We start from the raw sequence: 20,263 nt of genomic DNA on the forward strand, positions 1-20,263 counted from the left end.
TCTGAATCCAAAATTCATTTTTTTGCAAAACAGATTTCCATATTAGGTCACTCAAATGAACACAGCTAAGTATACTGCTGAGAAAATGTACTTCTATATCAGTGACTAGAAACCAGCAATTTACAGTTTAGCAGTAACACTTTCCTCAGGGAGTAATATAAAGCATCTGGGATTACTTGCAACAGTTTGATTACTGATATGAAATGCATCCCAGTTAAACATAAAGTGGAAGTGTGTTGCATAACTCAGCACTAAAATAAATAATAAAAAGATCGTTTTAGAAATGAATTTGATATCTAACTACAGCCACGTAAAGCAGTGTAAACTCCTTGCAGCTAGTGCTTTACTCAACAGAACCATTATCCATGACAAGTTATGTGAGTACAGGTTCGTTTTGGAAATGCGTGAGGTAATGCAGTATGTGCAGTAATGTATCCTCAAGCTTTTATTTTTTTTTCTTGGGTGTAAAATACATCTTCATTTTGTATTTAGGTCAAGTGTTACAAGTATTGGCCTGACGACACTGAAGTTTATGGTGACTTCAAAGTGACTTGTGTAGAGGTGGAGCCCCTGGCAGAGTACGTCGTCAGGACCTTCACTCTCGGAAGGGTGAGCACATTTTGAAAGGTCTCAGCAAACTATTGTTCCCTGGTAGCAAGGAGTATGCTTGCACATGTTCCTGTGGAATATGAAGTCCCTCTGTGTGGTTAACAGGCCCACAGTGTGAACAGCCATATCTCACTGTGGGAGTAATGTGTTGCATCAGGGCTTTCCAAAACATGCATGCCACACTGTGATTTAGATTTGCCAGAAACATTGACTGCTACCCTCCCCTCTCTCACATTCACCTTTTCTCTGTAGCCGAATTTCTGAGCTGAGCTCAAGTACTTGGTTTTGAATCCTGCCTGTCATTCATCTCCATTCACTCTGCCCTGAATGCAGCTGAGCCAATCTCACTTAATCAAAGAACAAACTCTGTAAATGCAAGATATGTGATACAACTGTGGTCTTCTGATACGTCCTTTTACTTCCCTGTGTATGTTGCAGGTCATTGTCTTAATTAGCAAAACTTCTGAAAATTAATGCAAAATGCATCTATGTATATAAAAAATACTTAATGAGGCAAAAACTAGCATACTGTAGTAGCAAAAGTAAGAATGATTAACTTCAAAATGGAAATTAAAATACAATAACGCCTTTACACTTTGTATGTTCTTTGCTTTAAATAATTGGTGACATAATGAAAATGGCATGTAGATTCTATCAGTGGTATCCATTATTTGAGTCAGAGGATATCTTGTCAATGAAATACTTTGAAATTCATAACCTTTTTTTGCCTTTGTATTACAGAGAGGATACAATGAAATCCGTGAAGTTAAACAGTTTCATTTCACTGGCTGGCCAGATCATGGAGTTCCTTACAATGCCACAGGCCTGCTTTCATTTATAAGGAGAGTCAAATTATCTAACCCTCCTAGTGCAGGACCTATTGTCGTCCATTGCAGGTGTGTACAGATGCAGTAGATTGATTTTTTTCCACACCTATGTATATGATCATTTACAACAGTCTCTTGTGAAGCATTCATCATTTTGAAATATTTTGGATTTTGTTGTTTTCTTTTTGAATTGCCTGAATTCACACTACAATAGGATTTGGCTGTCTAAAGCAGGTTTTGGAAATAAACAGATACTAATACTGCTTGCCTAAATAGACTAACTAGACATTTTCTTCTTTCTAAAGAACTGCACCAGCTAAAGCATATTAAACTCCAGGCTATCGTTTTAGGTAGCCTACAAAAATTTTGTGACAGCATTCAAGAAGTGTAGATACAGCTGCTTTGATAGCTCGGTGTTGTATAGTGTCTGAACAGATTATTAATTTACATCTAAGTAAACAAGTATATGAATGAAGATGGAATGAGGTTAGTGGCAACAGACACGCAGTGTTGTTTCCTGTGCAAGTTTTGCAAGGTTTATGTTGTTGGGACATAGTCCTTTCACAAACAGAATTTCCTTTCACTACTGTGAAATGTTTAATTACATTCTATAGACAGTTACTATCCCTTTACAGATTTTAAAATTCACTGTGCAAAATTCTCTGTGCTGATGTAAAAACAAATCAAGCAGGAGTATTCTGGATAGCGTGCTGCCTAAGCCAGTTTAGTATTTGGCTGATAAAATGGACATTTAATTTCTGACTGTAATGTATCACTTAGAAATCATCCCTAGTCCTATTAAATAGGGACAAAATCTGTCATATTTTTGAAGTGCATCTTAATTATTTTCCATATTTAAGTTTAATTAACTTCTTTTATTTTTTTACTTAAAGTACAGATCTAGGTGATAAAAGGAGAAAAACAGATTTTTTTAATTTTATTTTTTTTTGATGTTATGTAGTGAATCAAATCTAATGGGAAATGGTTGTTTTGGGCACATCAAAAGTTTTAGAAGACATTATGAAGAGAAGGAGAGAAGATAAATATTAGATAGTGGTTGTGATGAAGAAGAACTGAATGGCTTTGTAAAAATACTCTCAGTAATGGGTTTGTAGTTGTTTTAATGGGACTATTCCTAACAGTATTTACTGATCTTTTTAGTGCTGGTGCTGGACGCACAGGTTGTTATATTGTGATCGATATCATGTTAGATATGGCAGAAAGAGAAGGAGTTGTGGATATCTACAACTGTGTGAAAGCCTTACGGTCCCGTCGCATCAACATGGTACAGACAGAGGTACGGCAGTTTTCCTTCAAAGCTTTCTGAAACGTGCTTGGTCAGAATTTCGCTGTTATTTGGCAAAGAGCAGACAGTGCTGAGGGGTTATTATCTGCTTTGGGAGGCAATACTTAGTACAAACAGTGCCCAGAGCCAGGGTTGTACAACAAACCTGCCAGCTCTCTTTCTGTCTTCGTACAAGTGAATGCCCACCTAGCTTTGTAACAAAAGAAAAGCAGAGAGGACTGTTAGTCCTACAGTAGGTCTGTCTGTCACTTCTTTCCTAAGCTTCACTAACAATAATTCCAGGAATCCCAAACTGAAGCTGGTTACCACCGTTTTTGGACTATCCCCCTTTATCCATAAATTGGCTTACCTCTGGAGCTTTGTATACGTTTCATCCTCCCTTTTCAACTCTTCTTTTATTTGCTTTGTTAACCCAAGCCTTTTTTTCCTATTCTGCCCTTCTTGTATTCCATTATGCCTTCAGCAGCCCTCCAGAAAAAACATTGCCATAGTGTTATAGCTCCCATTCTACCACTTGATTATCACTGAGCTGCCACAGAAACTTGGTTTGTTGATCTGTATTAAGCCCGGTTTTCTGAACTAGTTCACCATCTCACTGTCCTTCATGCAGACATCTCTGTGAGAAGTTATTTCACCTGTAATGTTGAATGTGACTATGTGCAGTTCTCTGCAATCGGCAGCCATGCATATCAGTGTAGTTCACTGCAGTCTTTGTTCTGTGCTGCAAGGCATGGCTGTTATGGAATGAATAAATGTTCCTGATCAACTAATCCTGCTATAGGACCATTAATCTTTGGAAAGTGTGTGGAGAGAACTGTTTCAGTCTGACTACTTCAACCATCCTAGTTTAATCAGCCGTTGAATGTGAATTAACAGCCTTACTACCCTTCCTTACTCTTCCTCTCCCTTTTGCCTTTTACCTCTCATCTCTTCTCTGAGATTCATACTTATTCAGCTAAATGGAGCTGCATAATGGAGTTGCAGCAGGTTCTTGTGATGGTCATCTAGACAATAGTGACAGCAATGCCTCCATAGTGATATGCATAAGGCAGCACAAGCTGTACAGCAAGAATACAGCTGTGGTCGCTGGATATGTGCTCTTGTTATAGGCACATGTTAAAGTTTGTGCTGGATAGCCTCATTGCTATCCACAGGACCTAGGTAAAGCTGGATCACTTCACACACCTTGCTGTATAGACATGATTTATGTCTATTAGTAACTCTTGAGGTGAATAAATAGTGTAGGTGCTGTGTAAAAATGGATAGAAAGCCTGACTGAAATAGGAATGCAGTTGTCTAGGACTCAGAATTTCTCAAGAAAGACAGAAAAAAATAATAATGGAAAGAAACACTGTTCCTATTGAGATATGTTTATGACTTGCCTAGCTACTAGGCAATTGGTGTACTAGCTTGCATACACACACAAGGAGAATCAGCTTGCTAATCACAGGTAGTTCTTGAAGCAATTCACACTTTCTGCTCATCTCACAAGACTGAAAGCTTTTTCAGGGAAAAAGAAAAATGAAAAAAAAAAAAAAGTAAAGCCAGCAAGTCAGTGGCATACATACAGAAACCCACAAGCACCACAAGAAAACTGACACTCTGCTCTTCCCCTCCCCCAGTTGCTATGTCTGTGCTTTTAACTTATACTGATGATAAACTGGTTCTGAAGAAAACATCCTTGTTAACTGCATCCAAATTATGACAAGTGTGTGTTTGTACTAAAGCAATATTTAATGGATTGATGGACAGGCACTACCTTGACTGAGTTTTACAGTATGCAGAAGATCTGTTTTTCCTAAAGGAAGGAAAGATTGGTTGTTTTTCAATGACAATAATTTTTGTTTCTTTGCCTAATTTGGTAGGAGCAGTACATCTTTATTCATGATGCCATTCTAGAAGCTTGCCTGTGTGGGGAAACTGCCATTCCTGTCTGCGAATTCAAAGCTGCTTATTTTGATATGATTAGGATAGACTCACAGACAAACTCTTCGCATCTCAAAGATGAGTTTCAGGTATTTGCAGTTCCTACTAACTCTTCATGTGACAATATTATGTGTGTGTGTGTGTGTCTGGATATTTATTTTATTTGAAAGGTGTTTTTTTATCACATTTATAGTATTTTGTCCCTCACTTGTATTCCACAAAATAAAATACACCTTTTTGTGCTTTGTGAAGTTTTAAATATGAAATATCCCTCTTTAAATAAAATTTCAGTAAGTACCTGTCTGGAATAAAGAGCACTGGTTAGGAACCAAAGAGAGCTTTAGCTTGCATTTGCACAGCTTAGGCATAGTTTGTTTGGGCTCCAAAGGATCCTCTTTGTTTTATTCCTTTTGGAGGGGATGGTGTCACATGGAAGTTTTTTGATGATATGTGAAGCACCTGTTACATCTGCAGTTTAATGCCCTCCAAAAGCTCCAACACAAGCATCAAACAAATAGGATCTCTTATTTGCTAATGTAACTTTGCACCCATCAGACAAATAGGATTTGTTTATTTATTTGCTAATGTCCAATGTCTGTTTGCTAATGCCTCATGTTTTCCCACATTACAATATTTTAAATTAATAACTTAGAGACTCTTGAGAGTCTGCACTGTTGAAAGTGAAGTCTGTCAGGTCAACGTGCTAAAGCCAGTGTCCTCTCTCCCTTAGACCCTGAATTCTGTCACCCCTCGCCTGCAAGCCGAGGACTGCAGTATAGCCTGCTTGCCAAGGAACCATGACAAGAACCGCTTCATGGATATGCTGCCACCTGACAGATGTCTGCCTTTCTTAATCACTATTGATGGGGAGAGCAGCAACTATATCAATGCTGCTCTTATGGACGTAAGAGACTATCTCCCTTGTCTGTGTAGTGTGCCATGAAAAGCTTTATAATATGAGAGAAAACGCTGGTTTAAGAAAGGGTAATTTTTTTTGTACTATGGTGCCCAGTGAAACAGTGCTAACAAAGAAAGGTGGGGGCACGGGTAGGAAACCTCACTAATTTGTGTTGCTGGTTCAGAAGTTTTGTTATAATTAGTTGTTTGCACCGTTATGAGACCAACTGGAAAGCTCTCCGTTTCAAGAACATTACATAAAGCTCTATTCTCCAGCCCTCCAAATCCCAGCAGCGTATAAAAAATCTGCTGTTTGTCTGCTAGTAAATATTACCTACCTGAGCACAGAATCATAGAGTCATTCAGGTTGGAAAAGACCTCTAAGGTCTTCTAATCCAACCTTTAACCTAGTACTGACAAGTCCACCACTAAACCATGCTACTAAGCTCTACATCTACATGCTTCTTGAAGACCATGATTCTTGAATGCCATATCCCCTTGTCTTATCACTTAGTGATTGGGAGAAGAACCTGATCCCCACCTTGCTACAACCTCCTTTAAGGTAATTGTAAAGTACAATAAGGTCCCCCCGAGCTGTCTTTTCTCCAAAGTGAACAACCCCAGCTCCTTCAGCTATTCCTCATAAGACTTTTCTCTAGACCCTTCACCAGCTTTGTTAACCTTCTTTGGAAAAAAAAACATGGAGTTACTATCACTAGTTTATGAGAAAGGCTGTGTACGTTGGAGCAGGAGAGACAGAGGAAGAAGAACAAAATGTTTCTTTGGCATGTTTGGGGATAGGGTAGTGTTTTGTTGTTTGTATTTGCAGTTGCAGATCTTTAAAAATCATTGGAGCTTGAACAACAGAAGTACCATTGGGGAAAAGGCTAATTGATGGGATGAATGGAGGTGAAGCTGCTTACAGTGTCTGGTAGATAAAATAGTTCAGCACATGTGCTATCAGATACCTGCCTGTGTCTGCCATAGCATTTCCAAAGTTAGGCCCCTAAAGACACTTTTACAGTAAATACATAAATAAGTGGCCTGGTTTTCAGAGCATCTCACTTTCTCAAAAAATGAATTAGTCAGAAACTGTGGTGTGAAGAAAAGATGCTGGAATAAAATGGTAAATAGCAACAAAAATTATCAGGACTGAGTGGTATTTGTCCTGGAGCTCTGCCTGAGCTAGTGCAGGAAGCATTTATCTGCTAGCAAGATACAGTTCCTAATCTCACAATTAGCTATTGTGCCAGAATAATAGAGGACTAGCATTTGTGAGACCAATCCATTAGAGAGTCATTGGGGCTGAATGGATGAATTTGAGTAGTGAGTAGGATTTTGGTAGTAACCAAAATTGTTTAGAATTGCAGTTAAAATTACATTAAACACCTGGATAAAATTGATGTGATAGGGACCAATGAACACAGCTGTGTGATCTGGGGAGAAAAGAGGACAATGCAGACAGAAAGGCTGTGTGGCAGGAGGAATCTGAGTGTGTACCAGTATATGGCAGGCAGAGATAGAAACCAAGCAATGTAATAATGGATGAGCAATCAGAAGCAAGTTAAGGACAGACAGAAAAGATAGTACTAAAGGGAAAAAAAAAATGCTGAAAAGCAGCACATTACAATGAAGACATATAACAACGTTTTGAGAACAGGGTTAAAACTTTGGATAATAGAATTTTTTTCATGCTCTTTTTTCTTCTGACTTTTAATGCTGATTCATTTGAAAAGGGGAACCCCACTGCTGTGGGAAAGGAAAGGAGACTTTCCTAGCAAAACAGAAACAAAGACTTTCCACATTTACTTGTCCCTATGTTTCCACAAAAAGTTGTCTGCTTCCCAGAGTGATAGCAAGTATCCTGCCTGCTCTTTTTAAAAATGTGGTCTTAATCTTAATCTCAGTATGTTCTCTTGTCTCAGGAAAGACCAGAAATGATGGGGAAAAGGGCTAGAAAAACATCCTCTAGTACATGTTTTATTTCTTAAAAATATAAGGGAAGAATTGACAGGTGATGTTCGCAATTTGCTTCTTGGGCAAATTGAGGAAGGAGGACACAGGCTGTGTCCATTCTGCTCCTTCAATGTGCTTCACACATTAGGAAAAGATAGCAAACAATAGGAAAAAAAAATATCACCCTCCTTATTCTGTTGTCATATGGGTACTGATGCTAAAGGTTTTATTATCTTTACAATTTACAGTAAGTAGAAGAAAAAAAAAAAGTTTTATTTTTCCTTTTGGGCCTCAAACTGTGCTCTTTGACGGCAAGTTAATACATTGCATATTACAATCCCTCATGTCAATCTGAAAGCAAGCAAGCTCATATACCTGAAGTGGTTTAGCTACCCTACTAGGTCTCTTTGCTAGACTAACTTAATCTACTTATTTCAGTAAAAAACTGCTCAAGTGCTACTAGCACAGGTGCTAAACACTTAATGTGGGGATCTCTGCATTGCAAACAGCAGTCCCAGTACTTCATCTTCAGATTGGCCACTTAAATTCCCATATGCCTACAAGAGTATTCACCATTTTACTCTGTTTCTCAGATTAACCTGTTGTTGCTTCCTTGCCAGTTCATATCTGTATTCCTTCATTGCAGAGCTCTTCCGTGCGTAGTTGCATATCATCTGCAAAAAACTTCTATTCTCTCCTTTTGTGTTTGCTGCTAGTAATTCATGTACTGCAGAGGCATAGCCCCTCTGCCTCCATTTGTATCTGAGGCAACCTGTGCAGGGCTGGAAAGCCCTATTTGCACTTGTGTATAAAGCAGCATGCAGAAAATGGAATCCTCTGAAAATAGCATTTTGCTGTTTGGCCTCTGCTTTCTGGTGGAAATTAGCCCCAGTAACTCTGAAGGTTGGTACTGAAGTCCCACAAAAGTTGCCACCAGCTTGGCATTGAGTCCTAGTATACTGTAAGGCAATGCTCTGCTTCACTCCTCTCTGGCTCTTGTTGCTGGAGTCGTCTTTCAAACTAGCAGCGCTGTCTATGGAAAACAAAATGTGAAGAGTTCTCTTGCAGAGGAATTAAAAGGTTTTAGTTTGCTGCTGCGCTGAGGAGTTCTGTGACAGTTTGCTTGAGATATTCTTGGGGCAAACTCCTTAGTGAACAATAAAGACTCTGAACCATGTAAGAAAAAAGTGGGATCTGTGGTTGTGGCACTGAAACAGGACTTGGGGATGAGCTTAGTGTCCAGGTCAGCTTCCAAGCTCACATGTGGCCTGGTGTGAACAGGGTGACTTTCTGAGTCCTCTCTGACCATCTTTGCAAAACAGAGAGCAAGTTTTCTGCTGGGTCTCCATGGCACAGTGCTCGGAGTGGCATGGACCAAGCTTCAGCTCAGCAGAGCCCAGCGGAGCCCTTTCAGTTCCATCTGCACGTCTGAACTGCAGGAAGACATGGCCCATAACAGGAGATAGCAGACCCGAGCAGAGCAGCCTCTTTGTTCTTGCTAGAGGCAGCAATGTTATTTTTAACATCAGCTTCAGTGAAATCTGTTGTAATTGATGTCACAGCTTTGTTCTATTTATACTTTATTTCTGTTGCAGCGTTTGAGTGGAAGTTATGAAGTACTTCCTCTACCAATGCTAATAAAATCATTTGCCTTTGCAGAGCTACAGGCAGCCAGCAGCTTTCATTGTCACGCAACATCCTTTACCAAACACTGTGAAAGATTTCTGGAGATTAGTGTATGACTACGGCTGTACTTCTCTTGTCATGTTAAATGAAGTCGACTTAGCACAGGTTAGTTTGGGGCTTGAGTTTTCCATACACTGTCATGTACTTTAATTGCTCTGAATCCATTACATGATCAAAATGTAGAGCAGTGCAGTTATTTTACAGTTATTCTGTGGCTCTGCTTTACAGCAACTAATTAATACTGGTAAAAAGCTAGATGCAATGTCTGCAGTGGAGCAAGGCAATGCTCATATTGTAACTAAACATTTAACTCTACCCATTTTGCTCTGGCACAGGGCTGCCCGCAATACTGGCCCGAAGAAGGGATTCTGCGGTACGGTCCCATCCAAGTGGAATGCATGTCCTGTTCAATGGACTGTGATGTAATAAACCGAATTTTCAGGATATGCAATCTAACAAGAGTAAGTATTATCATAACAATATGTAACTGTTGTTAACACTCTCTGGACTCTTATGGTTTTTAATTTTGAACAATAGTCAAATATTAATGTTATTAAGACATCACCCAGAAGAGAATCTAGCATCACAATCTAATGCTAGCTTCCAGAACTTTTCTACAGCTGCACATTAAGCAGAGAGAACGGTGAGTGATAGTTGTTCTGTAATGTTCTTCCTGATACGTATGAGAAGGATTCTGTTTGGTGTGCTGTGAAAGAGGTATCCACATAAGAAATATATAGTGACAGGCATTTAGGTCATACATTTCATACGACCTTTTCTGCCCTGAATCAGAAAACGCAGTACTCAGGGTGGTTATATCACCATCACCTTCTCAGTTTGAGGTACAAGAACCACACACCCTACAAAGTGAAGTGTGAAAACATTATGAAAATTCCTGTAAAGAACTCTTCATCACTGTGCTTTGACCTAAATTTGTCACCTTTTCTTGACTTCAGTACCAATGCCAGTCTTGCTTTCTCATCAGTTCTTTAATGCATTGCACCATCTTGTCTTTTTGCTGTCCCAAATTGTTTCACACTGTCACAGCATCTTCTCTAGCCCTGTTTGCCAAGGTGTATCCTCCTCTAGCTCAACTCTATAAATTACTTACTAAAGTTGCATACAGGTAAGGAGTTACAGATGCACATGATGCAGTTGTCTATGCGGTTAACCAGCAATGACTAGTTAACTTACCATTACTACTTCTTATCTTTCATCTAATACTGAGCAGCTCACCATCTAATATTAGACAGTGACCACCTGTGGTGGTTTTTTACCGTGCTAGGCGGCTGAACTCAATCACAACCGCTCTCTCACTCCCCCTCCTTAGAAGAGGAGGGGAAGAAGTAAAGGAAAGAAAAACTCATGGGTTGAGATAAGGATAATTTAATTAAAAAAAATATATTAAGGAAAGATTATTATTAATTAAACAATTTAACTAAAGGGAAAAAAGGGAAAGGGGAAAAGGGAGGGGGAAAGGGGAAAAAAAAAAAAAGGCAAATAAAAGCTGTGTGGAAGTGCAGAGGAAAGAAATTACTCTCTACTTCCCACAAATGAGCGATGCTTGACCATGTCCTTGAAGGACCATGTCCCTTCTCCTCAGGGCTGCTCTCAATCCATCCTCTGCCCAGACTGTATTTGTGCTTGGGATTTCTCCAACCCAGGCGGAAGACCTTGCACTTGGCCTTGTTGAACCTCATGAGGTTCACACAGGCCCACTTCTCAAGCCTGTCCTAGTCCTTCTGGATGGCATCCTGTCCCTGCATTGACTGCACCACACAGCTTGGCTTGGTGTCATTGGCAAAACTGCTGAGGGTGCAAGGGTGCACTCAATTCCATTGTCCATGTCACCAACAAAGATGTTAAACCACATCAGTCCAAATACCGACTCTTGAGGAACACCACTTTTCACTGATCTCCATTTGGACATTGGACCACTGACTGCAACTCTTTGAGTGCGACCATCCAGCAAATTCCTTATCCACCAAGTGGTCCATCCAGCAAATCCATGTCTCTCCAATTTAGAGACAAGGATATTGTGCAAGACATTGTCAAATGCTTTGCTCAAGTCCAGGTAGATGATGTCAGTTGCTCTTCCCCTATCCACCAATGCTGTAACCCCATTGTAGAAGGCCACCAGATTTGTCAGGCATGATCTGCCCTTAGTGAAGACATATTGGCTGTTGAAGAATAGCTGTGGGCAAGGCACAGATTACTGTGTATATAAAGAATTATTTATCTTCATCATTTTGGTCTCACTGATTTTTTTCCAAATACAGAGATCAGTTTGCATGTGGTTAGTATTTTATCCAAGCCCTTTATTTTGCTTATATTCAGAGTTAAGAAAAACATTTTTAGCTCTTCATACACTGTTTGGAAACTACAGGAAGCAGAGGTGTGGGGCACACTGGTAAATATTACACTACACCATTTTTTTGTTGTATGCTGAGATTTCCTTTTTTGGGAGGGAGGGGGGAGGGGTCCCTTTCTTATTTTCACTTATTCCATTTCTTTTTTACTGTGGTTTGATTTTCTACTCCTCTACTTCTCTTTGTTTCCTGTGCATTTTGCCTTTACATCTTATTTCTAAATATCACAGAATCACAGAATGGCCAGGGTTGGAAGGGCCCTATGAAGATCAACTAGTCCAACCCCCTGCTGAGCAGGATCACTTAGAGCACATTGCGCAGGATGGCATCCAGGCAGGTTTTGAATATCTCCAGAGAAGGAGACTCCACAGCCTCTCTGGGCAACCTGTTCCAGTGCTCTGTCACTCTCACAGTAAAGAAGTGCCCTCTCATATTCAGATGGAACTTCCTGTGCTTCAGTTTGTGCCCAATGCCTCTCGTCCACTCGCTGAGCACAACTGAAAAGAGACCAGCTCCATCCTCTCAACACCCTCCCCTCAGATATTTATACACATTTATGAGGTCTCCCCTCAGTCTTCTCTTTTCCAGGCTAAACAGGCCCAGTTCTCTCAGGCTGTCCTCATATGACAGATGCTCCAGTCCTCTGGTCATCCTATTAGCGCCCCTCTGGACTCGCACCAGTAGCTCAATGTCTCTCTTGTGCTGGGGAGCCCTGAACTGGACGTAGTACTCCAGGTATGGCCTCACCAGGGCTGAGCAGAGGGGGAGGATCACCTCCCTTGACCTGCTGGCAACACTCTTCTGAATGCACCCCAGGATACCATTGGCCTTCTTGGCCGCAAGGGCACATTGCTAACTCATGGTCAGCCTTCTGTCCACCAGGACTCCCAGGTCCTTCTCTGTAGAACTGTGCTCCAGCACGTCAGCCCCCAGTCTATACTGGTGCTTGGGGTTATTCCTCCTTAGGTGCAGGTCCCTGCACTTGCCATTGTTGAACTTCATGAGGTACCTCTCAGCCCAACCCTTCAGCTTGTTGGGGTCCCTCTGAATGGCGGCACAGTCTTCTGGGGTGCTCTATTCTTCCTATTGTCTTTGCACTGTTCTTCCTTTTCAAAAATCCACATTCCTATTCCTGTTCACCTGCCTTGGCTCCAAGAAACTGAGCAGACTATTTATTTTTCCAATAATCGAGGCCTTTCTTGTTGTCATAATTCTATTCAAAACTCTTCCCATGCAGCATCTAACACATGGAAGGCTCAGAGACTATCAGCAATGATTATAATAGTGTGGCGAAAAGGGAAGACGTAATTTAAGGAAAAAGGTCATATTTGTGCACCAATCACAGAATCACAGAATTTTCTAGGTTGGAAGAGACCTCAAGATCATCGAGACCAACCTCTAACCTAACACTAACAGTCCCCACTAAACCATATCCCTACGCTCTACATCTAAATGTCTTTTAAAGACTTCCAGGGATGGTGACTCCACCACCTCCCTGGGCAGCCTATTCCAGTGTCTAACAACCCTTTCAGTAAAGAAGTTCTTCCTAAGATCCAACCTAATGTTACTTGTTTATTTCTAATGGGGTCAATTCATGCATGGGAAAGTTTAAAACTGAGCCAAAGGTATGCCTCTTCATTTCTGTAGGTCTCAAAATTTAACAAATGTTTTTTTGTTCATCACTGGTGCTAAGAGTGAAACCTCTTGACAGGCAGAACCCTGGACATTTAGTCAGGATAGGTTGCAATACTGACTGATAAACTTTGATGTTATCTTCAATGTAGTTACTTTTTTTACCTTTTCTCCTTTTTTTTTTTTTTTGTTTGTTTTTTAAATCTTTGTTGAGGCCAAGGAGTATGAATTAACTAGAGACCTATCATGCAATGTATACATGTTGTAATCTGTCCACAATAAAAACACTTAGGTACCATATTAGTTTTATATTTTGGTTTTCTAAACCAAAATGTGAGGGTGCCCTATTGACCTAAACCTCTTTGATTTTCCCTCAGCCACAAGAGGGCTATCTGATGGTGCAACAGTTCCAGTATTTGGGATGGGCTTCTCACAGAGATGTACCAGCTTCCAAGAGATCCTTCTTAAAGTTAATCCTCCAGGTTGAAAAATGGCAAGAGGAATGTGAAGAAGGGGAAGGCCGGACCATCATTCATTGTCTGTGAGTACTTTTGAGAAAGTCAGTTGCTACTCTTCAGATAAATGTGTTTAAATTGGTTCATATTTTAAACTCAACCAATATTTTAAAGGCTGTATTATTGTGTGCTTATCTTTGTGTCCTTGTTGCTTAAAAACAGAAGAAAAACAAAATGTATCACTGGTACTGTAGGCCAACCTTTGGTCAACTTTCAGGTTTGTATCAGGTCAAAGTACCATGGCTGAGTATTTTAGATATGATACTACAGTGATATTGTGCATTGTCTCCCCTGTACATAATAGCAAAATTTTTCAAGCGGAAATTATTTACAGATGAATTTCTTCTGTACAGTTTGAATTTTTGTGGTAAGAGGAAGTATTTTATGCTGAATAACTTTGGCCAAATGCCAAATTATTTTTTGTGTACCTCTTGCATATCTTGTATTGCTTTTTTTTTATTATTGCCTACTATATTTTGAGGTTTTTAGACTGAAAGATATGGATATAAGAAACGTAACAAAAGTTCTGTAATGTGATCCTAAAAGTACTGTTGATAAATGACCACTGGCTACTTATCTGAGTAGTCTAATATTCTAAAAAGAGTGCTCAGTTCATTAAATGTATTACCAGTAAAATTTCATGTAAAAAACAGAAATGGTTTGGGGGTTTCAAAAAGGCACTGTCTTTGTCTACCTCAGCAGAGGATGATCAATCTCTTTCCTTTATATTTATATTTGTACTTATATTTGTATCCATAATTATATTTCCTCTAGATTTAAATATAGAGTTTAAATCTTAGAAATTAAATTACACATTTCTCCTTTTTTAAACAACGGCTTCTGTGTATATGTTCGGAATTACCTTGTAGCCCCTTTCTGCCTGCCCCTTCTCAGTATACCTGGAACTTTGTGGCTAATTGAAATTTAACAAGAAAAAACAAGTACCTAAATTTCTGTGAAGTGAAGACTAAAATAATTCAGAAGTGCCCCCAGAGGTCAACAAGATACCAAATCAATGATGCTTTGGCATTGCTCTGGCTAGATAACCCTCACATTCTAACACAATTTAAATGAGTCTCCTTCCAGAAGTAAATGGAAAACATTGTACTTGTCATTGAGCTTGGTTTTTAATTTCTAATACCTATTTTAACTGGGCTATAGCATAGCTGGGTAGCATGTTGGGCTTCAAGTTACTGAGAACACGGTCGGAAACACGAAGTTTCTCAGACCAAATGCACTGGAACTGCAAGGTGATTGCTAAAACCTAGTCTCCTTGTGGGAGTTGCTTGTGCTTACCAAGCGAAAGAACAGAAGTATGTATTGGATGCTCTGTTATGCCCTAGTGACATTTAATCATCTCTTCTTTGCATACAGAAATGGTGGTGGCCGGAGTGGGATGTTCTGTGCCATCGGAATTGTGGTTGAGATGGTAAAAAGGCAGAATGTGGTTGATGTCTTCCATGCTGTGAAGACTTTGAGGAACAGTAAACCCAACATGGTAGAAACTCCGGTAAGCACAAGTCCACCAGGGTTACTTCAAATGGCCGGGGAGCTGGAGGCTGTCTTATTGTGTGAGCTGTGTTCTCAGTCCTGTGTCCATAAAACAGAGCAACCTTTGTGGAACTTCAGCTAAAAGAAGAAAAGGACCTGGATTTTGGCCTCCCCTTGTAGTATATATGGAGTGGAGGCTGGTCTGATTCTTAGAGCGAGCATAAGGTTGGGAAATGTTACATCTTGTGTTGGAAATTTGTTATGTACACACTAGTCAGCACCATGAGAGGCCAGGCTAAGCATTTATGCTACTCATCTTTTAGTGGTACTGTTATTTTCACAGAAAACATTCTCATTTAACAGTGTGAACTTTAATCTCTCAAAATAACCTGGTCTACTTGAAGAGAAGTTGTGGCATGTTGTGCTCACACAAACATCCTGAAATTTCACAAAGCAAAGTATTTCTTCTTGGTAGGAATTAGCTGTAATGGAGACTGTCATGTTTTACTACTTAATAACAACTGCTGTTTTGGAAGCTATACTGAATAATGGTAATGTTTGTTACTCAGATTTATAGTAGTCAAAATGATACCTCAACTTTAAAATCAAAGACTATTGGATCTTGTGTTTGGAAATTAATACATAAACAATAGAAGCCTAAATTAGCAAAACCACAAGACAAAACACAGTATTTCTATGTACATTGCCAGAACTCAAAACAACCTTCACTTTTCTGAATGTGTGTGCATACAGCATGTCTGTCCGTGTCATCACTTGAGTCACCAAAACTGAACATCATGGAAAGGGCTTAAAAAATGTCTTCATCCCCCAAGTAGATTTTTTTCTCCCTTGTAGTTGAATGTGAAAGCAGGTTAGACAGTGTTTTGGTGCTTCTGCCATTTGACTCTCACACTGCCAGCAGCCAGTGTCACTTTTCAGCCAGATGGCTGCCTACAGCATGAAATTCAGGGATGCCAATTGAAATTAAAAATGTTTTGCAGTTTATGCATCCTGAAAATTGCTTCTGACCTTGTGAACTTGCATATTGAGCAAAATGGCTGTAGCTGTGTTTTCCCACACTGCCCTTTTTCCAGGTGTCAGTGTTTGTTTAGTATCAAGTAGCTTCCATGGCACAATTTGCTTAATTATTGTGTATCACTTCCATCCATTGCTACTGCATAAATTAAAAAATGGTTAACATATTAACAGCTAGAACATATTGCAGCAGCAATAGCATTGGTCTAGGTATTGCTGGTTTAGCTGCAAATACTTTACAATCTGCTGTGCTATAGACTTCTCAGACACAACACATTGAATTGCTGCCTGGATTTCAGTTCACTGCTGTGAGGAAAACAGGTTTGATCACATGGAAAATTACTTGTGTCACTGTAAAGAGAGGCCAAAGTAGATTGTGTATGTTTCTGATAAATGATCTGAAAACTTATAGTTTTAAAATAGTCCTGAATTCCATTGTAGCTTTCATCTGCAGGTACTGAATTTCCGTAGTTACATGTTTCTGTGCTGTGTGGGTTTTTATTCAGAACTCTTGAACAGCAGCAGCTGTTGAGTCGTTAGTTAGAAAACAAACCAGGAAAACCAATATACAACATTGTCATGTGCCCTACATTCAGCAGCATGATCAGATAACAAAAAAGAGCAGCACAATAAAACCTTTAAGATATCCCCACCACTTCCTGCTAATGGATCACACTGGCTTACTTTGCAAACAAAAATAAATCACAAAAGCAGGTTTGTTTTGTTGTGAGGACAATAGGGATTGAATTTATTTCCTTGGTTTTTCTTCTTGCTGCCTTCTCCTCCCTCCTTTACCCTCCCTCTCCACAAGTACTGGCTCTGAACAGAGGGATTATTAAGGGGAAACACTAAGCAGGATGAACTTTTGAGCTTTAACTTCTCTTTTAAATGTGCATTCTCATCTCCTGTACCTTACATCATTGCTACCGAAAAAGTGGGCTGAGCAAGTGCCCAGGGGGGCTTGGGCTTGGTGTCATAGTTCAATATTCTCCAGCCATCCAAGCAGCAGGCACTAGTTACCTGCTAAATATTAGCTAACTTAAATATAAATGGTGTATCAGAGTTGAGCTGCTTCACTGCAAGAATGCTCTGGCTGATATGAGAACTTTTCATGTCCGATAACTAGTTCAGAAGCTGAAAAAATCAGAGAAGCAAATCATTGCATTTCACGGTCAGGGTTTTTTTCCACTTCACTGGTTAGGGTTAGTTTTTAAATCAGAGCTGGTAATATGCTTGTGTAATGGGGGGGGGGGGGGGGGGGGTAATGTCAAGCTTGAAGTTAAAGTTGCATAGTAGTTGGCAAAATGTATTCTTGTTTGTAGATACTGTTGCTGTTTAAGGCTTTAGAATCTTGATTTTAACTTTTTCTCTAATATTTTTTTCTCTCCCCTTTAAAGGAGCAATATCGCTTCTGCTACGACATTGCACTGGAGTACCTGGAAACCTCTTAGTTGGAATGGATGTGACAAAGTTCACCAAATATATGAATCTCAATAAGCTGTTTTGACAACAGTTCTTGATCCTGTGAAGAAAGATTTTAGGGGAAGGGGGAGGGGGGTTAAATTTTAAATGCAAAGTATTTTTCTTATGAAGTTGTGTATCTTAATAAAAGATCTCAATCTGTTTCTATGCTTGTATACAGTATCAACATTTAGTGCCACATAAATACTATTTAATGAAAACCAGAGTCAGAAGAGATTTGCGCAAATTAGGACTTTGTATATGCAAAGTGTTTGTATATGCAGCCGTCTCTCAATTACAGTAGAGCGACCACCTGTTGCATGTATTGATATTTCCTATATGGTATTAATTTTCCTTTTTTTTTCTTTTGATACATTGTTAAAGTACAATAACAGTGCAGATTGATAGTAAGATCCATTCTTTATACGTTTCAAGTGTTGCATATATATATTATATATAGTTTAAAAAAAACTGGCTTATTTTGTTTTAATGTGCAATGATGGCTGGATCACATAAAGATCTTTATAAGGAAACTTAAACATAAGCCAAAGACTCAAGTGTAAATATGTCTATATGGAGAAAGCACATGTATTTATTGTTTAATCGCATTCCTTTTTTGATGGCTGAAAAAAGAAGAATCATTTTTCTTGAAGAAAGTTTGTTGTTTTTTTTTTGCCGAAATCAAGTGTAAACAATTTTTGTAGTTTATTTTTTTGTATGTTTTAGTGTAAGTAGAAGACATACTTTTTATGCATAGACCAAGAAACATTGGTATAGTGGTTTTGTTGTGTACATGCTTGTGATTCAAATCCATGTAAACAGTTACAGAAGGTCTTTTACTGGAGGACCAAAATCAGAACATTTTGCTGAAAATGTATAGTTTTTCACATTTGCATTAGTTAAATACTGATCAAAAACAATATAAGGAAGGGTACAAATCAAAATGGCCTTGCCTATGACTTGCACAGCATTGGAAGAAATTTTTAAGCACCATTAGAATTTTAAGGGATTTGATTGTTTGAAAAATATTGAAGCACAGATCAACAGGAGAACTGCCAGGCAAATAGATGGCTCTACGCTTGCCCTTTGGGGTGAAAAGTATCTGTTTAGCAAATTGTAAAATTAAGCAATGTTTATTTTGATGTTTACGAACATGTAAGCTTTGCTTCCAAGAAAGCAAAATTTGAATAAACCAATGCCAGATTCTGATTATAGTTGTGGTGTACAAAATATTACTGTGCTTTTGCTTAGCTTGTATCCATTTGGTTGCAAGGTTTCCTATATTTTGCCAACTAAAATCATTCCAGTCTCTTTTTGGTCTTTTTTTAGAACTGACAGTAAAATGATAAGGTGCTTATAAATATTCTGTAAAGTAAGAGTGAATTAAACTTTTATTTAAAGATTATTTTATATTATTTCCTATTTTGACAACCTCTCACTGTCCTTGTTAAGGAGTAATTTTTGCCTGTAGACGGATACATTCGGATAAGGAAGATCTTAAAAGAAAATTGTATTATTTTTCACTTCAGAATTCCAGGGAATATTTAAAAGACTCCATATCACATGTATGAAAACAAGTACATTAAACTTCTTTCTTTCTTCGGGCACATGGAATTAGCCTTCTGAGTGGTGGAGAAATGTTTATAGAAATTCTACTTCTCACTTTTTTTTTTTTTTTCAGCATCCCCATCTGTATTGCTTATATAACCACCTCTTCCAGATCTTAGAAGAAGACATTTTCTTTTCTTGCACAATGGCCTGGAGGTGTTCAAGGTCAGGCTGGAAGTGGTAGGTGTCCCTGCCTGTGGCGGGGGTTGGAACTGGATGGTCTTTAAGGTCCCTTCCAACGCAAGACATTCATTCCATGATTCTATAAAAGCCACCAGCAGCAGTATGACCATGTGTCAGCAGCTCTGGCCGTGGAGCAACCCACAGGTTTCAAGACTGATCAAAATCCTGCTGTTGGCTCCACTCTTGATGAAGTATTAGCACAGATATGGCCAAGTGGCTACATCCTGTGAGGCACATAGGCTCTGCTTTCCTCAGCTGCATGAAATGAAGACAAGATTAACGTAAGCAGTAAACAGTGAGCAAATGGGCATCAAGTCAGAGTAGAAAGAAGAGGTACAAAAGACTTCATCTGTGGAGGAATGACAGGTGATTCAAGTTTCAAATAAGGTTAAATGAGATCTAGCATTACAATGATAAGAAAAAAAAGGAGTGTACAAGTTGCCAAAAACATGATTGTTCTGTGCAAGCAGGTATTCTTTGCTGTAAAACTGAAAAATAATGACTTCAGTGTCCTAGTCTCCATAGTTGCTAGTGGAAGTGCTGATTGACACTTCTATGGCTTTGGTTCATTTTCTTTAGAACAGTAACCAAAGACATAACTTAGGGATGTGTTCAAATTATTTGGATTTTCCCTAAATAAGCAGATTGTAGCATCCAACACTGAAGGAGCATATCAGGCTTCAAGCACCTTAAATACATAGATGAGCCTAAAACATGATATTCCTGTCATGGAGACTGAAGTAGCTAAAACAAAAGCTACTG

The 20,263-nt window shown here is 39.1% G+C and overlaps 1 protein-coding gene across 5 annotated transcripts in view; it reads left to right on the forward strand.

Moving 5' to 3' along the window:
- The window catches only part of PTPRK (protein tyrosine phosphatase receptor type K), a 414,301-nt gene extending 395,377 nt beyond the window's left edge, over positions 1 to 18,924 (forward strand). For all 5 annotated transcript variants that reach the window (XM_072036027.1, XM_027454570.3, XM_072036028.1 and 2 more), the window contains 10 exons: positions 493 to 609; positions 1,351 to 1,505; positions 2,598 to 2,733; positions 4,608 to 4,757; positions 5,399 to 5,572; positions 9,181 to 9,312; positions 9,543 to 9,668; positions 13,586 to 13,749; positions 15,098 to 15,233; positions 17,647 to 18,924. In XM_072036027.1, coding sequence (XP_071892128.1) covers positions 493 to 609; positions 1,351 to 1,505; positions 2,598 to 2,733; positions 4,608 to 4,757; positions 5,399 to 5,572; positions 9,181 to 9,312; positions 9,543 to 9,668; positions 13,586 to 13,749; positions 15,098 to 15,233; positions 17,647 to 17,700 — 1,344 coding nt within the window. In that variant the 3' untranslated portion in view covers positions 17,701 to 18,924. The remainder of the gene's footprint in view (positions 1 to 492; positions 610 to 1,350; positions 1,506 to 2,597; positions 2,734 to 4,607; positions 4,758 to 5,398; positions 5,573 to 9,180; positions 9,313 to 9,542; positions 9,669 to 13,585; positions 13,750 to 15,097; positions 15,234 to 17,646) is intronic.
- The last annotated feature ends 1,339 nt before the right edge of the window (positions 18,925 to 20,263 follow it).

This window comes from Anas platyrhynchos, chromosome 3 (assembly GCF_047663525.1).
Source record: "Anas platyrhynchos isolate ZD024472 breed Pekin duck chromosome 3, IASCAAS_PekinDuck_T2T, whole genome shotgun sequence".
Lineage (NCBI taxonomy): Eukaryota > Metazoa > Chordata > Aves > Anseriformes > Anatidae > Anas > Anas platyrhynchos.